At 44.8% G+C, this 21962-nt stretch overlaps 1 protein-coding gene across 1 annotated transcript in view; it reads left to right on the top strand.

Moving 5' to 3' along the window:
• DSCAM (DS cell adhesion molecule) overlaps positions 1–21962 on the top strand; it is a 754308-nt gene that overhangs the window by 708556 nt on the left and 23790 nt on the right. The window contains exons 28-30 of the mRNA XM_067739530.1: positions 6906–6936; positions 13788–13903; positions 17289–17438. Of these exons, the coding sequence (XP_067595631.1) occupies positions 6906–6936; positions 13788–13903; positions 17289–17438 (297 nt within the window). The remainder of the gene's footprint in view (positions 1–6905; positions 6937–13787; positions 13904–17288; positions 17439–21962) is intronic.

Below are 21962 nucleotides of genomic sequence, written 5' to 3'. Positions count from 1 at the left end.
AAAGAAGCTAAAGATAAAAATCAGTGTATGACATAAAACTTGACCATGTTTCTGTGGCAAAATGGCCTTCTTCCCTTGAACAGAAGCCTATTTATTACTTTAAGCTTGCTTTAAAGTGCATTAACACTCTAAGGCCCATTAGTTCCAGGAGGCCGTTCTCGGAGAGAACGTGGCCTTGGAGCCCTCCACAGGCACAGCTGAAGGGGTGGGCCACGACTGTTCAATATTCCATTAATCTGCCCTGCAAATGAGCTAAATCTCTCCTCATCTGTAAGACCAAAGCTTAGCTTGAACTTTAATAATGTAAAGGAGGAAAGGTGTGCATCTAGGAGCACAAAGACCTTGGACTCAAGGTAGACTCGCGTGAAGATGGTCGTGGCACTGATGCATTGAGTCCTACGTAGGCAAAGGGTCCCCGGTGCTCCATAGTGAAGGGGTGGGAGGTGGGCACCCCCAGAGACTTCGTTACCTAGCTAATAGATGCCCAGTTTTGGGCTTAGATGGGATCAGAAGCCTCTACTCTGAAACTTTAGTTCTCGGCTTTGCGTTTTCTTCCTTCCTTCCTCTCATTGTTCCTTTTGACCTTCATTTTAAAAAACTTGTCCTTTCAAAACTTCAAATGTGTTATGGCAGAACTAAATTTTTAAAAAGGGGTTTCTGTATCTGAGAGTGGGGAAACAAAGGAACAGTGGGATGGCAGCAGGGCCAGGCCAAGTGCAGCCGTGGAGCGAGGGACGGGGTGGGGGGGGCAGGAGAAGGATGGGGAGAGTTGGGGTCACCCTGGGCTTTGCCCTCTGCCCACGTGCTCTGTTTCGTCCGTGTTTGTATTTGCAACTTTCTGAGATGGCAAGTCTGTACGGTTTTCTTTCTGGGCTATATATTTTGTCATGGTTTTGGAATCAGCTTTCATTTGAGCTGATGACTGGGAGTCCTCTTTGCGACCTTGTAAAAATGTAAATGCAGGTTTTATAGCCCTTAGGAATACAGCTACTTTATGAGACCCCTTTAAATTCCACAGAAAGCAGGGGTTGTTGTGAAGGAGCTTGGCAATAAGGGCTTTTGAGAGATGGTAAAGCAGGGGGAAATCTGCTGCCGCCAAATTGGTTTTTATGTTTTTGTGGGTGTGTGCTAGTGACTGCTCAGTAGAGGTATGAACCAAAGCAGATGCCCTTCACTTAACTAGAACTTCTTCGGAGATGAAAATGTAATGATGTGGCGATGAATGAGAGTCCTCCTTTTTAAAGAAACGTTAGCATATGCACTCAGGACTGCCACAGCTGCAATGTTGGAGGCCCGTGCTGCCGTGTTAATAAGAACCCCTCATGCCACGTACAGACCCCACAGGAGCGATGGTCCACAAAGAACACGGAACCCGGGAGACCACACTGCGAGGCTCTTCATCCAGCTGAGGTGCCTCTTCCCAAGAACTGACTGAACCGTGTATTAATTGGCAGAGTGCTAGCACTTTCCATGCTTTCTCTCTTCTTCCTTTTCCTTAAGGCTTTACTATGCTCTATCTTGCTTTAGTGTCTTAATAGCTGTGCAGATAGGTGCAAATAAACTTGACACTGTTATGCTCTATTTTGCTGACATGAAAACTGAAGGGAACTTGGAAATCACACATCAGTTAGGGAAGAATTAGCAAGAGAGCCGAAATCACTGTTGTCTACCCAGTTCTCTTCCTGTGAAACTTCTTCAGCTTTGGAACATTCAAGAAAGAAAGCCTGCCACATCCATATTAAGCTAGTTTAAAAAGATGTATCAAAGAAACATAGAATTAAAAGATATATTAACACAGAATCAATAGTGACTTTATAATTTTATATTTGCCCATCAAAAATATTTGGTTTATTTATTTTTTATCTCTATATTCGCTACCACTCAGGCTCCCCTATATTTAAAAAAAAAGGATTCCTTCTTGTTTGCCTATCTTCTGCTGCCCTTCTTTCCATTTCTTTTCCCCACTGAATTCTTGAAAGAGTCTTTGATACTCAACTATTTACTTTGATACTCAACTAATTACTCACCAGCTCCCAAATCCTCAGTCTCACTGCTCTCCCCACCACTCAAATGAAAGTGCTCTCCTAAAGGCAGGTGACCAATTACCTTCTGATCCCCAAATTCTCCTTTCATTATCATCTTCTAGCCCTCTTTGCACATTCACAGTGCTAGCACATGTTATTTTTTTGAAACTGCTTTTTTCCATCTTTCAATATCACTAGGCTACCCTGGTAGTATTTCTCCACCATCTCCCCACCCGAAAGATGAAGAGCTGAGCACAAAGCCCAGGATGGGCACAGAGAAGTAGCCGGGGCTTCAGGAAAGGTGTCACAAAGTCTAAATCTCAGACTGAGCTGAAATTGGTGGAAAAAAGTGACAGACAACACAAAAGGCTGTTGAGCTGTGTTGGGCAAGAAGAAGATGACTTGAGATGATGTTCTCATCTTAACAGATGGCAGGTAGCAGAAGAAGGACTCAACATCTGTCTTACTTTGATGTGAACCAAGAGGAGAACTATTCAGACCAGAAAATGTGGAACAAGAATTATAAAAAAGGAAGAAAGGGAGAGAGGAAGGGGAAGGGGGATTAAGAGAAAGGAAGGGGGGTGTAAGGGAGGGAAAAAAGAGGGAAGGAGAGAGGAAGGGAAGAAAGGAAGGATGGAAGTGGGGAAGGAAGGAAGGAGGGAAAGAAGGAAGGGAGGGAGGGAGGAAGGAAGGAAGGAAGGAGGGAAGGAAGGAAGGAAGGGGGAAATGTCTTTCATAAAAGAGAGACCCAAGTAAGGAATTACCTAGAAATTATGCCACCTGAGGAGTGGTCAAGAAAATTAGAGAATTCAACCTAGAAAAGACGACACTGAAGCCGAGCTACTTGGGGCGTGGTAGCTACCTGGAAATATTCGAATGGTTTTTTCAACGTTTCCAGAAGGTGCCGTTGTTATATCCAGATAGAAATTACACCAAGGGATTTCAACACAAGAAAAGGAAGGTGTCTCTCGTGATTAATTGTATCCTCAGGAAAAACTGTATGTGGCTTTACTGTTCCAGTGACTGGGCTGAGCCTGGAGATAAGGGCAAAAGGGCCAATAGAGAGACAATATGAAAACAGGAAGTTACAATGAAAGGTGCAAAGGCTGTGCTGAACAGATGCAGAGAGGTTAGACGGGTGCAGATGTCCTTGGAAGCCCAGGGAACCAGAACACCAGCTTCACCTGCCGGGCGTGGGAGGGTGTACAGAGCAAGTCACGTCTGTCTGGAGGGGTGGGGACAAAGCACCCTCTCCAAGGGCCTCAGAGGAACAAAGTCACGGGGGTCTCGGCAGAAAATGCAAGAGCAGGAAACTCAGAGACAGGGTTGGTGGACCGAAGTAAGAGGCAACCGAGCTGGAAAGACCCCTGGGGCCAGCATGGGTGGCTGGTACCCTGAGCTGAGGATTCCTGTTGGTAGGGAGGTTCCTTTGAGAGTTTCAGAGCACAGATGCAACCCAGTGAGGGCTGTGTTTCAGATCCATCCTTCCTGCAGTGGGGATGTTTCAGATCCTTCCTGCAGTGGGGATGTCACTTAGAGGGCTGAGTCTGGAGCTGGGGAGACCAGAGAAGGAGCTGCTGAGGAGGAAATGAGAATTGAACTGAGGAGAGAGAAAAGAGCCAGAGTCCCGGGGAGATGTGTTGAGTGGGGAGCCATCAACAGACGTGGAAGGCAGGTCAGCAGTGGGAAGAGAGGTCGGCACCGTACGTGCAGCAAGGGCATCGCTCCCTCCCTGGAGCATCCAGCGGCTTGGCTCATTTTAACCTCTGTCCAAGGTGCTGTGGAAGGGATTCAGACATTTATTATGAGGCTGAGTTGAAAAGTCTGTAATGCTCTTAAGATACCATGATTCCATGACTTTAAATATATTATCTTAACTTGTCCCAGATTCCCTTCTCACCCCTGAACAGAAGTGTATCCAAAATTCCATCTCTCTTTCCCCTCTCCGTGTATAAACAGAAGACTCTGAGCCCATCTCAGCCCTGACATATCTCCCAGCTGGACACTGGATTCCAAATCTGTCCCCAACTTAACGTTAATATGTCAAAGGACTCAATATGTTTGAAGCCAAACATCTCAGCCTGCACCCAAATTGCTGCTTCCAAGTCCTTCTAGACAACTGTTTCTGTCCCTTGTGTTACCATATACCCAGCCCTGCATATCCCAAATCTTGCCATTTCCCTGGACTCCCCACGGTCCCTCTGCCTGTCCCCTCCACACGCAGTAGGTCCCTGATTCTTGTAGATGCCCTCTGTCTACTATTGTGTCATCCACTCCCCGCCACCAGGCCCCTGCCCCCAGCCCCGCATCCTGGGCACTCTGCATTGTCTGATTAATGCTGTTTATGGCACCTGTACCCACTGGCCACCACCTCTGCCCTCCTTCCTCCACTTCCCCCCTTCCTTGGCCCAGGTAAAAGCTTCCAGATTATGGTCAGTGATGCAAAGTTGCATTTTCTTAGCTCCTGACCATCTTGACCATCCGCATTCCCCACCACCCCTAGAAACTTCTCTCTGTAGTCAAACTGACTGACTCCTTGCTTCCTGAACGAGCTCAGAATTCCAACACAAGTTAATTCTGTGCCCTGGAGCACTCTTCCCATTAAAGTCCACACTTTCTTTAAGGTGGACAGTCTTCCATCCTTTCTGACTCACCCGGCCTGACACAGCGCCCTCCAGGGTGTGTCCTCAGTCAGCTGGCATGAGACGTCTGCTCCTCTGTGTGTTCCAAAGGATATGACATGTATCCCCCTCTATGTATAAAGGACTTTGAGGACAGTGGTTAAAAAGAGTTTGAACCAACAGACATTGGTTATGATTTCCTGCTCAGCTGCAGCAAATGACTGAATGTATCCGGATCCCAGTTTCCTGGTTTCCGAAGGAGGGCACAGTAATTCCCAGGCACAGACTGATATTAAGGGGACATGGGCAAGCAGTCCTAAAGTAACCGGTGCAATGCAGATTCCTAGCATGTGCTTAATTGTGACCGCAGTCCACTCGGTCCCACTCCCCAGAAGACATTCACGCCTGGTTCTTGATGCCAACTGTGCTATTCAGACCCCATCACTGTGCTTAAAACTCCACCAGCTCTCAGCTTCCTCAAAGGGGAACTCACAGAAGAAGTGAGTTTCCATGAATATAATGTTTCTCACAATTTAAGATGAGTCAGAAGGAGGAAATAGTAGCTAAGACAGAAAGAGAAAGGGATCCACTGTAAGATGATAAGCATAGGGAAGGGTAGACCAAAATGGCTTTGGGCACCTAAATGTGTGGATGAAGATGCCTGCTAATTGTAGACGTGGAAAATTTGCAGTTAGAGCACATCAGTACTGGAGGGACCTCTGTCCTCACTCATTGGATGCTGCCATCCCTTGGTGCATTGATAGAAAAAAAATCATAGAAGAGAAAACTGTGATGATTAACTTCAGAAATAGAAAAAGAACGATGATTATGGCAGAACAAGGAACGCAGGTCCATTCTGAAGATGTTTGAGTAGGAGTTTCCTTCAGATTGTGAGCTGAAGTACAGTGTTTTACTCTCTGGAAATCTTTCCTCTTTTTTAGAGTATTGAACTAGCCACTGCTTGGTTGTTACATAGAACTAATTAATCCCAAGCTTCTGGCATTTTATGTATGTGTATATGTATATTTACTTTGTAAGTGTTAAATCATTCAGGAAGAGAAGAAGCTCATCATATTTACTTTGTCTTTGCAGATAAATATAAAGCCATGAGCTGAGAAATTAGATGCTGTTTTGCTTTCTTTGCTTTGCCATGTGGGTGGGATAAAGGGAGCTATTTCATTTCCCAGACAGAACCCATCTGTGCGCAAAGCCGGGGCCTCACTGCGAGGTGGGAACTGGCATGGCTGACTTGAAAAGCTGAGCTTTGACTCATGGGGTGCCTGCCCACGTGTGGCTCTTCCCGTGACAGTCCACACCTCCCAATTACAGCACTCTGCTCCCTGAAATAAAAGCGACTGCATTCAATTGTTAGCCCCCAAAGATGAAAATGCTCCAACAAATGCATCGCTTCCCTGGCACGCACACAGACAGCTGAATCCATTTCCAGAAAATTCTGTTCATTGAACACTTAACATCAAGGCTTTTTAGAGAGCAATGAAAGAAAATCATAAAGAAGGGCTTTGTGTTCTAAGAAAGGAAACATGCATTTTTGTCAGGTAAGATGTGTAAAAAGAACAAATTATATTTTAAGGGAAATTAGAATTTCAAACCAGTGCTATCAAAAAGGTTAAAAAAAATTACATCATTTTTCGGCAGGATTTCTTTTGTCAGGGGTGGTAACCAGATCTTGGTAAATAATGCCTTCAGAGAAAAGCTTTCTTTCTGTGTTTGAAATAAACATCTAAGTTTCCAGACACAGTGATATGCTGTTTATACAATTCTTTGATCAACCAAAGGGATGCATAGCTCTGTAATAATGACTTTTATAAGCTTTTTCATTTTGATAACAAAAAGAGTAGAATTTGTACTACATAATGAATTACTTTCAAGGTGTTAATGTTCTGACTTCTGAAAGTAAAATTGGGTTTTTGGAAAGTGGCAAATGAATAGGTTGTAATATAACCTTTAGCAGGTATCTGAGTATTTTTGTACCTATCTTTTTATGCTACCTTTATGCATATATGTGTATACATATATATGTATATATATATATGTGTGTGTGTGTGTGTGTGTGTGTGTATGTCTCATTTAGAACAGACAAGGGATCCATAAAAGTTTAGGTTATTAGCAATGATTTCGATATACAATTACATTTAAAAATGGTTATTGTCATCTGATTCTGTAGAATATTTGTCACAAATGCTTAAGTGAATATTAATGAGTTGTTTATCTTATACTAATATCAGCTTTCTTTCCCCAGATGCAAAGAGTTTAGCTGAAATGCTCATGAGGTAAGAACAAGACCCAGCAGCCCAAATATCATGTTGAAAAGAACTTGCTTTGATGACTTCTTTTTTTTAATGACAGTCTGAAATTGATAACCCATTTTTCACTTGACATATAATTTTCATTCTAGGAACCTAAATACCCATGTAATGCTTGGTTAGAGACATAGATACCAACTAATATGCAGTTATGCACACCACAGGTAGTTTTCTTGTTGGCTGGACTCAACCAATAGAACATTTCCCATTAACCCGAGAATAATGAGGTACATTTTAAGTAAGTAGCTTTGGTTTTGCTTTCACCAAATATGCCACTTTGAGGTCAAGATCCTTCCTAACAGTTAGCCAGGTGAAAGGGAATCCATGAAAGGGAATGGGTTCAAAATTGATGGCCTGATCAAGGAAGATTCTCCTTGCCTTCAGCTCCCACTGCCCCTTTAGCACCCCTCCACCAGAGCACCCACCACCTTCTGCTGCAAATATCTATTCAGTCTGGTCTTGGAAGTCACAGCCTATTTCATCACCATGTTAGGAGAAACCAGCACTATCGTTGCCCCACTCATAACTGTTGAGTAGGTGAATGACTAGGGGGAGTAGAATAAGTAAGTGCACGTTCACAACTGTACAAGACACCCCAACCTTTGCACTTTATATTGTAATGATTAAACCAAAAGTAAAAAGAGGATAATCAGAGTCTAGGAACCAGATAAGAAAAATGTCAGGGAATTTCCTGGCGGTCCAGTGGTTAGGACTCAGCGCTTTCACTGCCAAGGCCTGGGGTTGGATCCCTGGTTGGGGAGCTAAGATCCCACAAGCCGCAAGGCGTGGCCAAAAAGAAAAATGTCAGGGACCCTGATGGTGACCTTGACGTTGTCATTTTAGGATGACTAACATAGGAGATAAAGGAGATGGGGTATAGGGTCTCTTCCCATCCCCTACAGCACCACAGTTGGCTTTAACTTCCTCCCTCACCTTGGCGTATCAGAGTAGTACTTTATCGTTATTCACAAAGAGTCCTCTCCCATATCACCAGTATGTGTGAAGACCTAAGACAGAGGTTGAATACCGTTGGCTCATGGGTTACATTTCCCACAGATGTCTTTGTTTGTCCATACTGTGTTTTAAGACAGTGTGAATTGTTGGTAACAGATGTGAAGGAATCAAGAATGACTCTGAAGTATTTGGTGTGAGCAATTAGATAAACATTGGTGCCATTTGCCAAGATTAGGAAGATAGATGCAGGGTATGGACTTTTTCTTTTTGTAGGACAGAGGAAGGGGATGTGGATCAGAAAGAAAAGGCTTGTAAGGGGGCTTCCCTGGTGGCGCAGTGGTTGAGAGTCTGCCTGCCGATGCAGGGGACGCGGGTTCATGCCCCGGTCTGGGAAGATCCCACGTGCCGCGGAGCGGCTGGGCCCGTGAGCCATGGCCGCTGAGCCTGCGCGTCCGGAGCCTGTGCTCCGCAACGGGAGAGGCCACAGTAGTGAGAGGCCCGCGTGCCGCAAAAAAAAAAAAAAGGCTTGTAAGGGTCATGTTGGGGATGCTTTTTAAGCCTCCAATGAAGGTGTCAGATAGCTGGTAGCAGGAATCTGGAGCCCAGAGTAGAGCTCAGAGATGCAAATGGTCTGTAAAATGTCTCCATCTATCTAATCCCGTCACACTAGATTAAACGTTCATGAGAAGATTATGAAAAGCTATATGAAATGCCTTGAGTCCATGCTCCTGTGCAAGTCTGTACTTGTTTGCTAGTGGTCACATAGAAGGCAGCCAGACACATGTGCGCTTGTATTGAACAAATCTGACAAAAATATCTGGAACGCAAATAAGCCAGAGTCATTCGAATTATAATAATTATCTATCTAATAAAGTAACTTTTCTAGTGTAGTCTTAAAAATATGAAATTGTTGATGTCCTTTAAAAATTAAGACATTTCACATAAAACTGTGGCTTTCTGACTTCTCCTGCAAGTGTTCTGCCACGCGGGGCACAGCCTCGACAATCACGGGTATCTGGACCTGCGCTCGACGCCCCCTCTAAACTGGGTGTAACCTGCTCAGCCCAGGGGCCCCCGTTCCTGTGTCCACCCAGGTCCACCTCCCTGATTTGTACCCCAGCCTGGTTCCTGCAGCTGCGTGTCCTCCCAGATAGCTTCTGGCCACTTCCTTCGTGCACTCCCGGATCATCAATCGTGCCTCTTCCCAAAGCCTGTGACGCCGGGGTCCGTGTTTCCTGACATGTTCAACATTTGTTTCGTTAGGGTGATGTGGTATTAGCTACTCTGCTGCCTTCCCTCCCTCTTGTCATGACCCCCAGGCAAGACATCAGAAAGTGTCTTCTTCCTTCTTTGTTAATAGGGCAGTTACCGTGGTGGAAAGACCACCTATTGATAAGAGCGGGAATCAGAATGATATTTGCAGTTGCCAACATGAAATTAGGAACATTAAAACTGGTAATTACTCCCACTGAAGGTGTTTAAGGTGCTTTTCTGCAAAGGATGGAAGTGATTGAAAAGGAAGAGAATTTCCAAGCTCCTCAAATAGGTGAATTTTTATGGGGTTAATTTAGAAGAGAAAGCCATGTTTTTGTTCATGAAGGGTCAATTCGATCTAAGTTTGGCAGGTTAACAGGCCAAGCAGCAAAAAGCCTTGTCCCCTAGCTGGTCAGGTTAGGGCCAAGCACATTCCAAATGTAGCCCAGGAAGTCTAGGCAAGTCAGACCCTTCGGTACAGAGAAGCCCTACGGAACTGCTGTTCCTGATCTTGGTCACTGGTTTCTCTGGGAAGGTGAGGACTGAGCAGGCTGGGACATAGAAGCATGAACTTATATTCTAGGCCTAATACTGCCACCGGCCGGCTTTGTGATTTGGGGGTACAGTAAAGTCCCCGACATACGATCGAGTTCTGTTCCGAGAGTGCGTTTGTAACTCCAGTTCGTTTGTAAGTCCAGCAAAGTTAGCCTAGGGACCCAACTAACACCATTGGCTATATAGTACTGTACTGTAAAAGGTTATGATACTTTTCACACAAATAATACACAAACACAAAAAAAATAAAGAAAACGTTTTTAATCTTACAATACCTTGAAAAATGCAGTAGTACAGTTCAACAGCTGGCATCCAGGGGCTGGCACTGAGTGAACAGGCAAGAAGAGTTACTGGCTGGAGGAGGGAGAGGAGGTGGGAGATGGTAGAGCTGAAGGGTCGTCAGCAACAGGAGACGGAGGGCAGGCTGCAATGTCACTCGCGCCTGACGTTGACGGCACGCACGTTCACATCTTTGAAAGTTCGCAACTTGAAGGTTCATATGTAGGAGACTTACTGTACATCCTTTTCTCTCCCTGTGCCCTGTTTTCCTTATCTAAAGACAGCAATTGGAAATTGCTCCTAGGTTTATCACTCCACGATCTAGGTGAATATAACATTTATTGTCCACCCAAGCTCCGCAAGGAAAGATCTGTGTATTTCGGTGAGATTAGCTGTCCCGGGGCCAGATGGGCAGGTGCAACTGCAGGACAAACACAGACAACTTGGAGCCCGCCCCCCCGGGGGTCCCCCACAGGCTGCCACTCCCATCTCTGGGCCTCATGCTCCGGGACACTCGTCCACCTCACCCAAGCAAGTCACCTCGTAGAGGAGAGAGAAGATAGACTTCATCCACCATGCTCAGATAGAAAGGGTTTTCCTGATAGACTTCATCCACCATGCTCAGATAGAAAGGGTTTTCCTTTTATGCGATTAGGCAAGAAAACATTTTTTTTTAAATATACCAGACTTCTCAGAGGTGAGACCGGCTTGCTGTAACATACTAAGCAACACATGCTTAATGTCCAAGGACCACTATTAGTAAGGAAGCTAGTTATGAGCAGTGAAGGGTTCAGACTGAGAGATCAAGTTAATTTAGCTTTTTGATGTTTATATTTTTATACACATAGTAAAAAAGAAAAATGCCCACCCAACTGTTACAACGAGACATATCCTGATGTCCTTACAGTTACTTTGTACTTACAGGATGCTTCGTATTACATTTTGGGGAGGAAGGGGGATGGTATGCAGAAATCGTCATTGGTTTGGGGTTTTATCCCCCAAATCTTAAGGAAATATTGATTTTAAAGTGTTGTAGCAACTGCACATAATTTATTGGCTGAGCCCAGAAACACCATCCACTGTGAACCAGGGTCAGCTCTCTGTCATTTTAATCAGACAACCAGATGGCAAATGGATGGTGGATGATTATATTTCAATAATAACTAATATATTAAGCATGATCCCATATCATATAAAAGATGCAATTTTGCTTCCACAGTGAAAACATTCAGAATCTTTTTCCAGGTTACAAATGAGGTTTCTTTAAATAGCTTTTTTCTTTTTTTTTTTGAAGGTTTGCTGCTGTTCTAATGGTCAATTATTATAGTTTGGGGGAATCAACTTCCGTGTAACAAGAGATGATAAAATACGGCAGCACAGATTCAGATAAAGAAACAATTTCCTTGGGCCCTGATAACCCTTTTAGATTGAGAAAAGTGTTACTGCCCCCAAAGCAAAGGCTCTAGGAGGTGTGACTCAGCTCCCATTGTGCCCAAACATTAGTCATTCAACAACCTGCAACAAATATTAATTGAGCACCTACTTTGGTTATATACCGTTCCAAGTTTCAGGGTATACAGGGGACAGAAGAGATGAAAATATCCTTTGAGGCGCTTATAGTCCATTGGCAGAGACGGCTAATAAATAACTCACTTAAACATATGCCAGGGAGTTTTAAGTTTTGAGGAGACAAGATTAAATGGAGAATGGGGAGTTCCCACAGCAGGACTCCACTGGCTCCTCTGAAATGATAGAGGGGAGGGGGCAGCCACAGGAGCCCTACGTTGGGGGAGTGTGTCCTAAGCAAAGGAAACTGCAAGTGCAAAGAGAGGGAAGAAAAATAAGCCCCTGAATCTCAAGGTTTGTGGGGCAACTTTCTTGCCTTCCAGCTGCAGGACTTGCAGCTTAGTCCTGCGAGGAGGGGCGTTTACCTCCAGCTTTGATTGTCCCCGTTCACAAAGTTTAATCATATTCTAAGTCTTTGTGTCAATCGCCATGGAGCACAGCAGTGATGTCACTTGCTTCCTGTGTCAAACTGACAGCAGACCCCTTGCTGTTAAGTATAGCTGCGCAGGGTTCCTCGCTGTTCATTGAGCAGCTGTGGGCTCTGCCTCATAACTATTCATGATGAGCAGAGGGAACTAGCTCACGCTTCTATTTTTGATGCAAGGACAAACTCGGGTCCCTAGTGAAGTTTCGAAACAGATCTTTCAGATATTCACAGAGGAGTAGTTCCCCATATGTTTTTGTGGAAATAGAGCCTGTCTGACGTAACTGCAGCTCCCCAAGCCACCAACGCTCTTCATTTTATGCAAGGATCTGAATTTTTGCTTTAAACACACACACACACACACACACACACACACACAAATAAAGTAAGAACTTGGTTAAGTAAATAATTTAAGAACCTTTATAGACCACGTAAAAAATTCAGGCCAAAACATTTGAATTTGGGCTCTGCGTAATTAGCATGGTCTAGCTACATAACCCAGTTACTCACCTGCAGAGCAAGAAATCTGGTTCAAGATCAAGGCCTAGGTAGAGCTGCTGCACCTTTCAAAAGCTGCCATTTCTGTGAGCTGTTTTGTTTACACTCAGGAAAGAGCCATTGGAAAATACTCAGAATATTAACATGGACCTCTGAACGCAAACGTTTAAAACAGCTTCTTGAGTGAACTTGACCTTCAGATTATTAACATCATCAACCACATGGTTCAAGAGCGGATGCATCCTCGCGGATGAGGAAGCTCTGAGCTTCCCGGTGGAGGCTTGCTTGGAGCAAAAGGCATTTGAGGTTTTAGTGTGGATATACCTTTATTGTTCTCCGTTACACATAATTAACACCGAGCGCGCCAGGCTCCGCAAATCTTTCTCAAAACAGACTTGGGCAGTTAATGAGCTAGATTTAAGGATGCCTTAGATTATCACATTGATTAACTTATCTGAATGCCTGCTGCTTCCTGGAAGGTGTTTCAGATAATATTCTTAAATATTCTTAAATCTACTCAATTCTTATAATTCTGTAAAGATTGAACAACCATTTTTCTAACGCGCATTGCTAATTAAAGCTTTTATGGACTTTTTTGTATTTTTGTCCAACATGCAGATTTTTTTTTTTTTTTTTTTTTTTTTTTTGCTGTGAGCTGAAACTGAATTTGATTATACCATGCAGTTTTACTACCTATTTCCATTTAGTTAGGAGACAGCTCACTCTAAGAGTAATTTTCTGGTACACAAATTTTGAGATAAATTCTTATAGTAATTGCTTTTTTTCTATTCTAAAATGTAATTGGGTTCGGAAAACTAAACTAATGTCAGGGAAGCTAACAAGGTTTATGATTTGTTAGTAGAACAAAAATAAAATGACTCCAGGTATAATACAAATCTGTTAGTAAAACCCCATCCAGTGAATGACCAGTACCCATGTTTTCTCCCTTACCATCGTTGGAATATCTCATGGCTGACAAGTGAAAATGTTGTTGATTTAAGAATGTTTTTTTGTGTGTGTGTTTCATTCGGCTTTTATACAAGAAATAGGAATGTCCAACGTTTCTATTGATAGATGCAGAACCAATCTTTATTGACAGTTGGTATTTTCTGAACCTCACAACTGACTGCTGAAATTTAATATTAATAAATATCATTTGAATGAAGGAAAAAAAATCTATCTGGTGTGTCTTCCCCTCCCCTCCCCACATAATTAGATAATAAGTTGGTGTTGGCCTAGGGTAACACTGAACTGAATCTGTTACTGCCTCCCTCTTTTTTATTCCCAGTAAGAATACCCGGACTTCAGACACGTTGAGCAAGCAACAGCAAACCCTGAGGATGCACATCGACATACCCAGGGCTCAGCTTCTGATTGAGGAGAGAGACACAATGGAGACCATTGGTAAGGTGTCCTGTTTGCCGCCTTACACAATGTGGCTGCTACAGCCATGCCCTCTCAGCCCAAACCCTGAGCCATGGGAAATATTAGACATGGGGACATCTTGAATGCTACATGAGCAAAGAAGTTAGAAGGTAGACAACTGTTATTGAGGAGAATAATAAGTACCAGCAAATATGGGGGAAATGAACTTATGTAAACCACAGAGTTCACCTGAGAGAACCCCAACTCTGTCCCAAGTTGGGTCTCTCCTGGAGAGTCTCTTGATACCACCCCAAAGAACCAACATTTATAATCAAGCAAACCGAGGAGGGCTGTACACTAAGACCCCGTCTTGGAAATCCACTTTATGAGCTCCTCCTCAACTCCAAGAAGGCCTTTATTAAAGAAAAATTTTTAATTCTACAAATGTCTTTGCAAAGGACATCTTTCTCCACCCCCTGGCACCCCATAAAAATCCTTCACAGGGCTCTGGAAAAGTCCCAGCTCCCCTGTTTCACGATCGCAAAAGACACCCGGAGAGCTTCAGTGGCCTGTCCACCCAGAACCCAGGTGTCCAGACTCCTTCCAGCCTCTTTCCACTCGAAGTCCGCTGTCCACACTGCCTGTCTAGATGGTTCTATTTATTCCAGGATCAAAGACTTTGTATTTCCACTGCGGTAATGATCAGAAGAATAGCTAACATTTATTAAGAGTGCTCTAAAGGTCACATACTTTTATAAGCATTGTATGTGGATCATTTAACTTACGCCTCCCAAACAACATAGGAAAAAGATTCTACTTGGGAACTGGGACGTCGAGAGGTTCTGTAGCTTGCAGGTCGCACAGACAGGAGTAAAACCAGGGCAGGTTCCCCAGCTGGCCACCGATTTCACCTTTGGTGACTGGGCGTCACCTTCTTCCGTATCAACAGGCTACTTCCCAGAACTCCTCACCTTAGAAGTATGGCTGGACCCCCCAGTACTCATGGAAACAGACTCTGAGGCAGGTTTCCTAGGCTGCCACTGTTTGAACTTCACTCTGTGTCTGTTCCAGAAGATGTTTGCTGGCATTTGGTCCCAGGACAACCCTTCCCTGTGGTTTGGCTAAAACCACCCAACTCCTGGCATATACCCTCCATACCTCCTGCCAATTAGGCAGTGATGAGTGGCCAGATCGGCAGGACACCTCCATTGCCCCTTGTCCCTGCCCTGCTTTTATGGTCTTTTAATAGAACAGTGGGGATGTCTGACCTAATGGCTCCAAAATTCTAAGACCTGGGCTGCCCCTGCAGGATTCAAGTTTGGTTCAGGCATAACAGCACTTAGCACAGCTTGGTCATGTCCAATGTGACCTTCGATCAACCAACTTCAGTTAAATACTACCACGTTGTATGAGGGCTCGCTACTCATCCTGAAATACACAAGATTTAATTAGCTGCCTCACCTCAGGGCAAGGCACCATGTTTTGTTTCCCATTACCTTTTCTGTAGTGTATCTGGAATCTCTTTTATTGAACCCAGTGAATTGGGCACTAAAACTAAGATTTCCTTTGAAACATCAGTTCCAAGATCAAATTGTAATTCCTATGACCTTATAATACAGTTACACATTTGCTAAATGTTCTCACGAGACTTGTTAATAACTCTGCCTACAGCTGTTAAAACAGGTCTCTAGGCGGATCCTGGGAGTGGTGTATTACCTCCCAGTAGCTATTCACTGCTGACCAAACACCAGAGGAAGGTCTGCCCGTCGTTTCCGTACATAATAACGACCCTTAGCCAGAGATATAGCACATTCGCTGCAGGATCATTCATCACCAAGAGTCGTTTACCTCCCGGTGGAGCCTGACAGTTGGTCGATGGCATCTTCTAATTGTTGGGGAAGTAGAGACATGAGGCTTTAAAACGCTCTGGGCTCTGCCTACAATAACCCAATACGGGAGAGCCATTAATTTCTAGCCAGAATGGATGTCAACCTCACAAACTGACAGGCACCCGAAATGTCCCGTTAAAACTGGAAACCCAGCCCCACAGATACTCTGGCGTGTTCTCAGCGGGGCTACATGATAGAAACCACAATGGATGAAAGCGAATGTATGTCGGGCCTCTGATACCAGGTCCAATTATAAGAGCCCACCTCCGTGGAAAGGCCGCCTTATTCGAGGGTGGAGGGACAGATGTAGGGAGGGGCCCCCAAGCCGAGCCCAGGCTCCCACCGTGGCACCGATCTGGGCTGTACGGGTGTCAGCAGACCTCCTGGCAGTGCTTCCTCTTTTTCTCTGCCCAGAAATTTTATTCTGACTTCAGGAGGTTTTCCTTTCCTGCCAGAGCCTGAGTAATTGGATTTTGTAAGGTTCGTTCTGTTCAGAGCCTTTTTTGGGCACAGCAGTCTAGCTGTGTTGTTTATGACTTTCGCATTACCGTTCAGTGTCAAGCCCGCTGCAGTGTGGTCCCAGCCGACTGATAAACTCATACGAACATCACCCCAGCCTGCAGTGCTTGAAAATGTATGAAAAACTCCATATACCCTAACGAAAGTTTCCCTTGGAGTCAAAAAGCTCTCAGGAAAGTGTGAAAAGTATCACAAGAAAGTAATGAAAATCTGAGACAGCCAAATAATGACACACAGCCCGACCGACTGCTCCTTCCTCAGAGGCTTAAAATGCTCTGCATTCATCTGCACCCAGGCTTCCCTAACCTTCAAGTGCCCTATGCCAGTAGGTCCTGGGAAGTCTGACAAGTGAGTCATTTTGAGAAGTCAATTTACAGAATGCCCTAGAGTCACTGAAGCTCAGGAGAGTTGGGAAGAAAAGGCTTATACCTCAGAACAGTTAAAATCAAGGAATCAATCAAGTCTACTCCGAAGACTGGCCCTTCTCTTCTCCTCCCCCCATGCCCCATCTTGAACATTTGCCATCTTCCATATGAGAGGTGACCCTGGGATAGATGACCGCAGGGCAGTTTTTCTTGTTCCTCGAACAAAGCTTATTTGAAATGGCAGCCTCAACCCTGGGTGATGCTGACATGGCTGGTGGTGTCTTGGGTGAGCTTTTAACAAACACATAAACCCCAAACTCTATTAAATGGACAGCCACCCAGCCGTCCTCCCCAGATCAAGGTGTGCTTAATGAGAAGAAACCAAGCCCCAGGAGAGAGGGGAGACCCTTCTCCGCGGTCATTCTCTTTAAGTCATGCTCCTAAGTCAACCTATTATTTTCATTCTGGAGTAATTCTAATACAGTGGTTGAATATTTTGGGTTTCTTTTTTTTTTTTTTTTTTGCTGGATGAGATGAGGTTGTTACTGTTGCCATTAGCAACAATGCAAGTACCGAGGAGAGAGGCGGCCAGGGAGTCACTGAGCAGGAGGTATAACTGTCCCTGGCTTCCTGTATCCTGCTATTCTGCAGACGATCGCTCCACGGTCCTGTTGACGGATGCTGACTTCGGAGAGGCAGCGAAACAAAAGTCCCTGACGGTGACACACACGGTCCATTACCAGTCCGTGTCGCAGGCCACCGGGCCCCTGGTGGATGTTTCCGACGCTCGGCCGGGAACGAGTGAGTGGTCACACATCACTTAAACTCTGTGGGTGTTACCAGTGCTGAGAATGCATTTGTGCTCCATGGCTGTGCAGTAAAATGTGGGGCTTCTCAGCTCTGTGCCTAAGAAGCAAGTAGGGATGATGACATCTTTGATTGGGACGTTGACTTTGTATTGTCTGATCTGAGCTGTTATTAAAATCATATCGGTGGAAGCCAATAACTCTTGGTATTGGTTTACTAAGAAAGTGTTAGAAATTTCAGGTCCAGGTATTTATTTATTTTTATTTAGACAACACAGGAAAAGAAGTTAGTTAACCTTAGTGAGTATCTCCTCTGTGCCAGGATTGGGATAGAAAGGTGATATCAGTCTGTTATCTTTGCAACAGCCCTGCCATGTACCTACTTATACAGTAGATGTTAGAGCTCCCATTTTACTGATGAGGAAACAATCTCAGAGAAGTTAGGGAAACAGCCCAAAGTTGTACGCATACTATGCAGTGAAACCAAGATTCAGCTGTGGGTCCGTCTGTCCTCCGAGCTTATGTTTTTCTCCTGAACCTCACTATTTGAGAAGAATATAGTTCTGCTTAATCTGGGGATTCTGTTTGGTTTAGTTATTAAGATTTGGATCCGTATTATATGGAAATTAATTACTGTGATGAAATTAAACACATCTAGAGCTTATTAATTAGATATTCTTATTCCTTCATAATTTAAATTGTTCCTAAATCTCTTTAAAGACTGAGAAATTGATGTCCCGATTATTATCTTTTTGGAAGTTTTGATGCTAGCTTTTAAATCATTAGTCACTCTCTTTGAAAAAATTTTTACATTCTTGAGTAGAGTGCTATAATTAGAAAAATAAATATTATGCTTATAGCTGTTCTTTAGAATGTCTGCCTTGGAAGGCATCTGTGAAATGCACTGAAGCTTCCTGAAGCAAACTGGATGATTCCTAAGTAGCATCGTACTATGCAGGAAAACGGTGCTAGCGGGTACTGAAATTCATCTGAAAAGTCGTTTGCAAGAACATTCTGAAGGAGTCTTTTATTCCCCCCCTCTGTGTAACCTCACGTCCTTCCTTCTCTGATGACATTAGCACATTCTGAAGACACGAACGGGACACGAGTGAGGATTAGCTTTGCGAAGGCGTGCAGAGGACTAAGACCTTTGCTCTTAGAAGGTGCTCCCAGGTCCTTGACATTCTCTCCAGCTATGGCTTCTCCATCGTGATCTGCCTGGGCCTGCTCCTGGCTACTTCAGGACACCGCACTGATGGCCTTCTGAGCCACTTATGGCTATTAAACCGGGAAAGATTACAGACCCAGGGGACTTCTGTCAGTGGATCCTTGACCTCTGCAGGCCTTTGTCCCCATCAGAGCGGAAGTTAATGGAGACCTTAGCAGCAGGATAGGAAAGAGGCAGAGGAAACAGGACAGACGCCCCAGGGAGTGGCTCCCCGTCTTCTGTGTGCATCAGAATTACCCAGGGTGCCTGTTTAAAATACTCGTTCCAGGCTTCCACCCCCAGGGATTCAGATCCACTTGGTGTATTGTGGGACCTGGGAATCTGCATTATAACAGCCATCTAGGGTGATTCTGTTGCTGGTTGCCTGGACCCCTCATTGAGAAACACTCCCCCAAGTGTTAGGCGTGTGTCACGTAGAGCCCGGGAGGAGGTGTCCACAGTAGCGCAGCCTTGCAGGAGCTCTCAAACCTGCCGGGCTCCCCGCACAGCAGGTGAAAAGAATCTGCATGTCCAGCTCCCTGCCAATGCTCAGCTGGCAGAGAGATGCACACAGGCTAGTCGTAAACAGTCAAGGCTGGACAGGAGGCAGTGAAACTAAAGCACGGGGAAGCTTCTAGCTGCCGGGTCAGCCCCAGAACAAGGGAAGGCTGATCTGATGGCTTTCAGAATATCCACAGAGACATGCATCTGCGTCACAAGCAGAAGCTCTAACGAGTGAGAGGTGAGTGTCTCTCACTCACCTCAGGCAGGAGGCTGGCGGAAGGGATGTGTCGGCCTCCCTCTCTCATGGCCTCATGGCTCTGACGGTGTAGGCACGGTTGCGGAGCTTTAAGAATTCCTTCATTCAGACTCAGAAGTATTCATGAAGGTGTTACTTCACATATGGCCAGTGCCCAGGGTTGGGGTACCTCGAAAGGTGCAAAAAGACATTCACTTCACCTGAGTGGAGGAAGTCAAACGTGAAACAAGGAGCGAAAGCATTGTTTATCAGTAAGTACGAGGGACAAATAGAACAGAATGATGAGATGGTGAGTCGGCCAGGGGCATGGGGACCAGGGTAGGGGCTGCTTCCGTGTGAGGCTTGGGGAAGACCTCCACTGAGTCCCAGGCAGGAGTCAGTCGGCCTGCCAGACAGAAGGAATGGTACGGGAAAGCCTCTAAATCATATTGGGGACAGAAGTGGGACCTGAATGGGGACAGGGAAGGCGGATAGGACGAGCCAGAGACACAGCCAGACTGGTTTTGCAGGCCTCACAGGCTAGTGTCACACGTCTGCAGCCCGTTCTGAGGGTGTTGGAATGCTCGCCCAGGGGTTGCCTGATGATCAGATCCCACAGAAACCAAACTGCTACAGCTTCTGGAAAGACGCTTCTTTCATTGGTGCTGAACTTCATTAAATAGTGTTTACAAACACTTGGAAAATCTACACAAATTCATTCCTCGGTCTCTAGTTCCAAAAAAAATAGAACTATTCATTTAGCATCTGCAGAACGTTCTCCATTAGTAACGATTTCGGGATCATTTTCTTTTTTAATTGGAGTATAGTTGCTTTACAATGTTGTGTTGGTTTCTGCTGTACAATGAAGTGAATCAGCTATAGGTATACATACATCCCCTCCCTCTAGGACCTCCCTCCGTACCCCCATCCCACCCACCTAGGGCATCACAGAGCACCGAGCTGAGCTCCCTGTGCTATACAGCAGGTTCCCACTAGCTAGCTGTTTTATACATGGTAGTGTATATATGTCAAACCTAATCTCCCAGTTCATGCCACCCTTCCCTTCCCCTACTGTGTCCGCATGTCTGTTCTCTACGTCTACATCCCGATTACTGCCCTGCAAATAGGTTCACCTGTACCATTTTTCTAGATTCCACATATATGCCTTCATATACAACATTTGTCTTTCTCTTTCTGACTCACTTCACTCTGTATGACAGACTCTAGGTCCATCCGCATCTGTACAAATGACAGAATTTTGTTCCTTTTTATGGCTGAGTAATATTCCATTGTGATCATTTTGTTGTATTAAATATTACTCCAAAACCACATTACGAGGGATTAAAGGCATTGTATTTTTTTATTTGGAAGGAGAAACGGTGGGTGTCTCACCCCCCAGCAGATCAGCACAGGAGTCCAAAGCCTTGAGCTTTCTGCAGCCCAGTCCTCTGCTTGCTTCTTGTACCCAGAGCTTGTCACCTGGGCCCAGGTGTTACACCTGCATCCCCTCAGTCCCCTGGGGCAGGTTCCTCTCACTGCAGTCTGGCGTATTTGTAGAGATTGGTTTATAGCCTATTTCCTCAACTACCAAAGACATTCTTGTTCTATTCTAATTTTGTTGTTACTGTAGGAAACTTTTATTTTTAAGAAGAACATCTAAAATACGTTGCTCGCACATGAGCACGACTGTTCTGTAGAAGTTATGTTTCTAAGCATTACATTAGTTTGCCAAAGAGTTGCAACAAATTCTTATTACAAGGACGGGAGAAATTGCAATGATTTGCTGTATCTCTCTTTCAAGATGTGAAAACACATACCGTGGCTGTGTCCACGTCTCTGTTCATGTCCCCGTCTCTCCCGTGGGTTAGGACACACTTGGAAGCTGGGTCTCTGTTCACGCGGGTCTCCCCAGCTGCTGCCAGAGGGTCCAACACACAGTAGACCTTCAGTAAATACATTTAGGTACTGAGCGACCGTATGTATACTTATGTCAGAAGTTTTGAAATCAGAGTAATGGGGGTGGAAAAGAAACGATGTTTAGTGTTTTCAGCAGGAGTCGGGCAACCAGTTTCTTTCCTCTCTTTGTTCTCCCTTTCCTGAGACATCTGATCAGCTGTGTGTCTGTATCGCCTCACCCAGTTAGAAGTGTTTCTTTCCACACGTACACAGTCAGCCCCGGGACACGTTGCAGAAACTTACCAATGAGGTCATCACCTTGGAGAACTTAAACCAACCTTTTTACTTACAAAATGTGCAAGGGTACAAAGACATGTGAAGTGATCAGTGTTAGATTTGACCCGGGTTTGTTTTGTCATGTTTACCTGGATGTCATCCATCCATCATCATTTATTCATTCCTGCAAAAAGTATTCACCACGCAGGGCTGAACTGGAAAACAAATAGGACACGGTTCCCATCCTTACTGGTTACTACCAGTGGGCACCTTTCTGCATCACTGGCATTCTCCAGCATCTAGTTTTATGATTTTTCATGGCTTTTTTCCTGTCAAACTCTCGAAAGTGAGTTTCTAGCCTTCCTGGTCAACCCATCAAATCTCCCGTCACCATCTTCATT

Source organism: Pseudorca crassidens, chromosome 5 (genome assembly GCF_039906515.1).
Source record: "Pseudorca crassidens isolate mPseCra1 chromosome 5, mPseCra1.hap1, whole genome shotgun sequence".
NCBI classification, from domain to species: Eukaryota; Metazoa; Chordata; class Mammalia; order Artiodactyla; family Delphinidae; genus Pseudorca; species Pseudorca crassidens.
The sequence above is the reverse complement of the archived record's forward strand: the minus strand, read 5'-3'. Positions and strand labels throughout refer to the sequence as shown.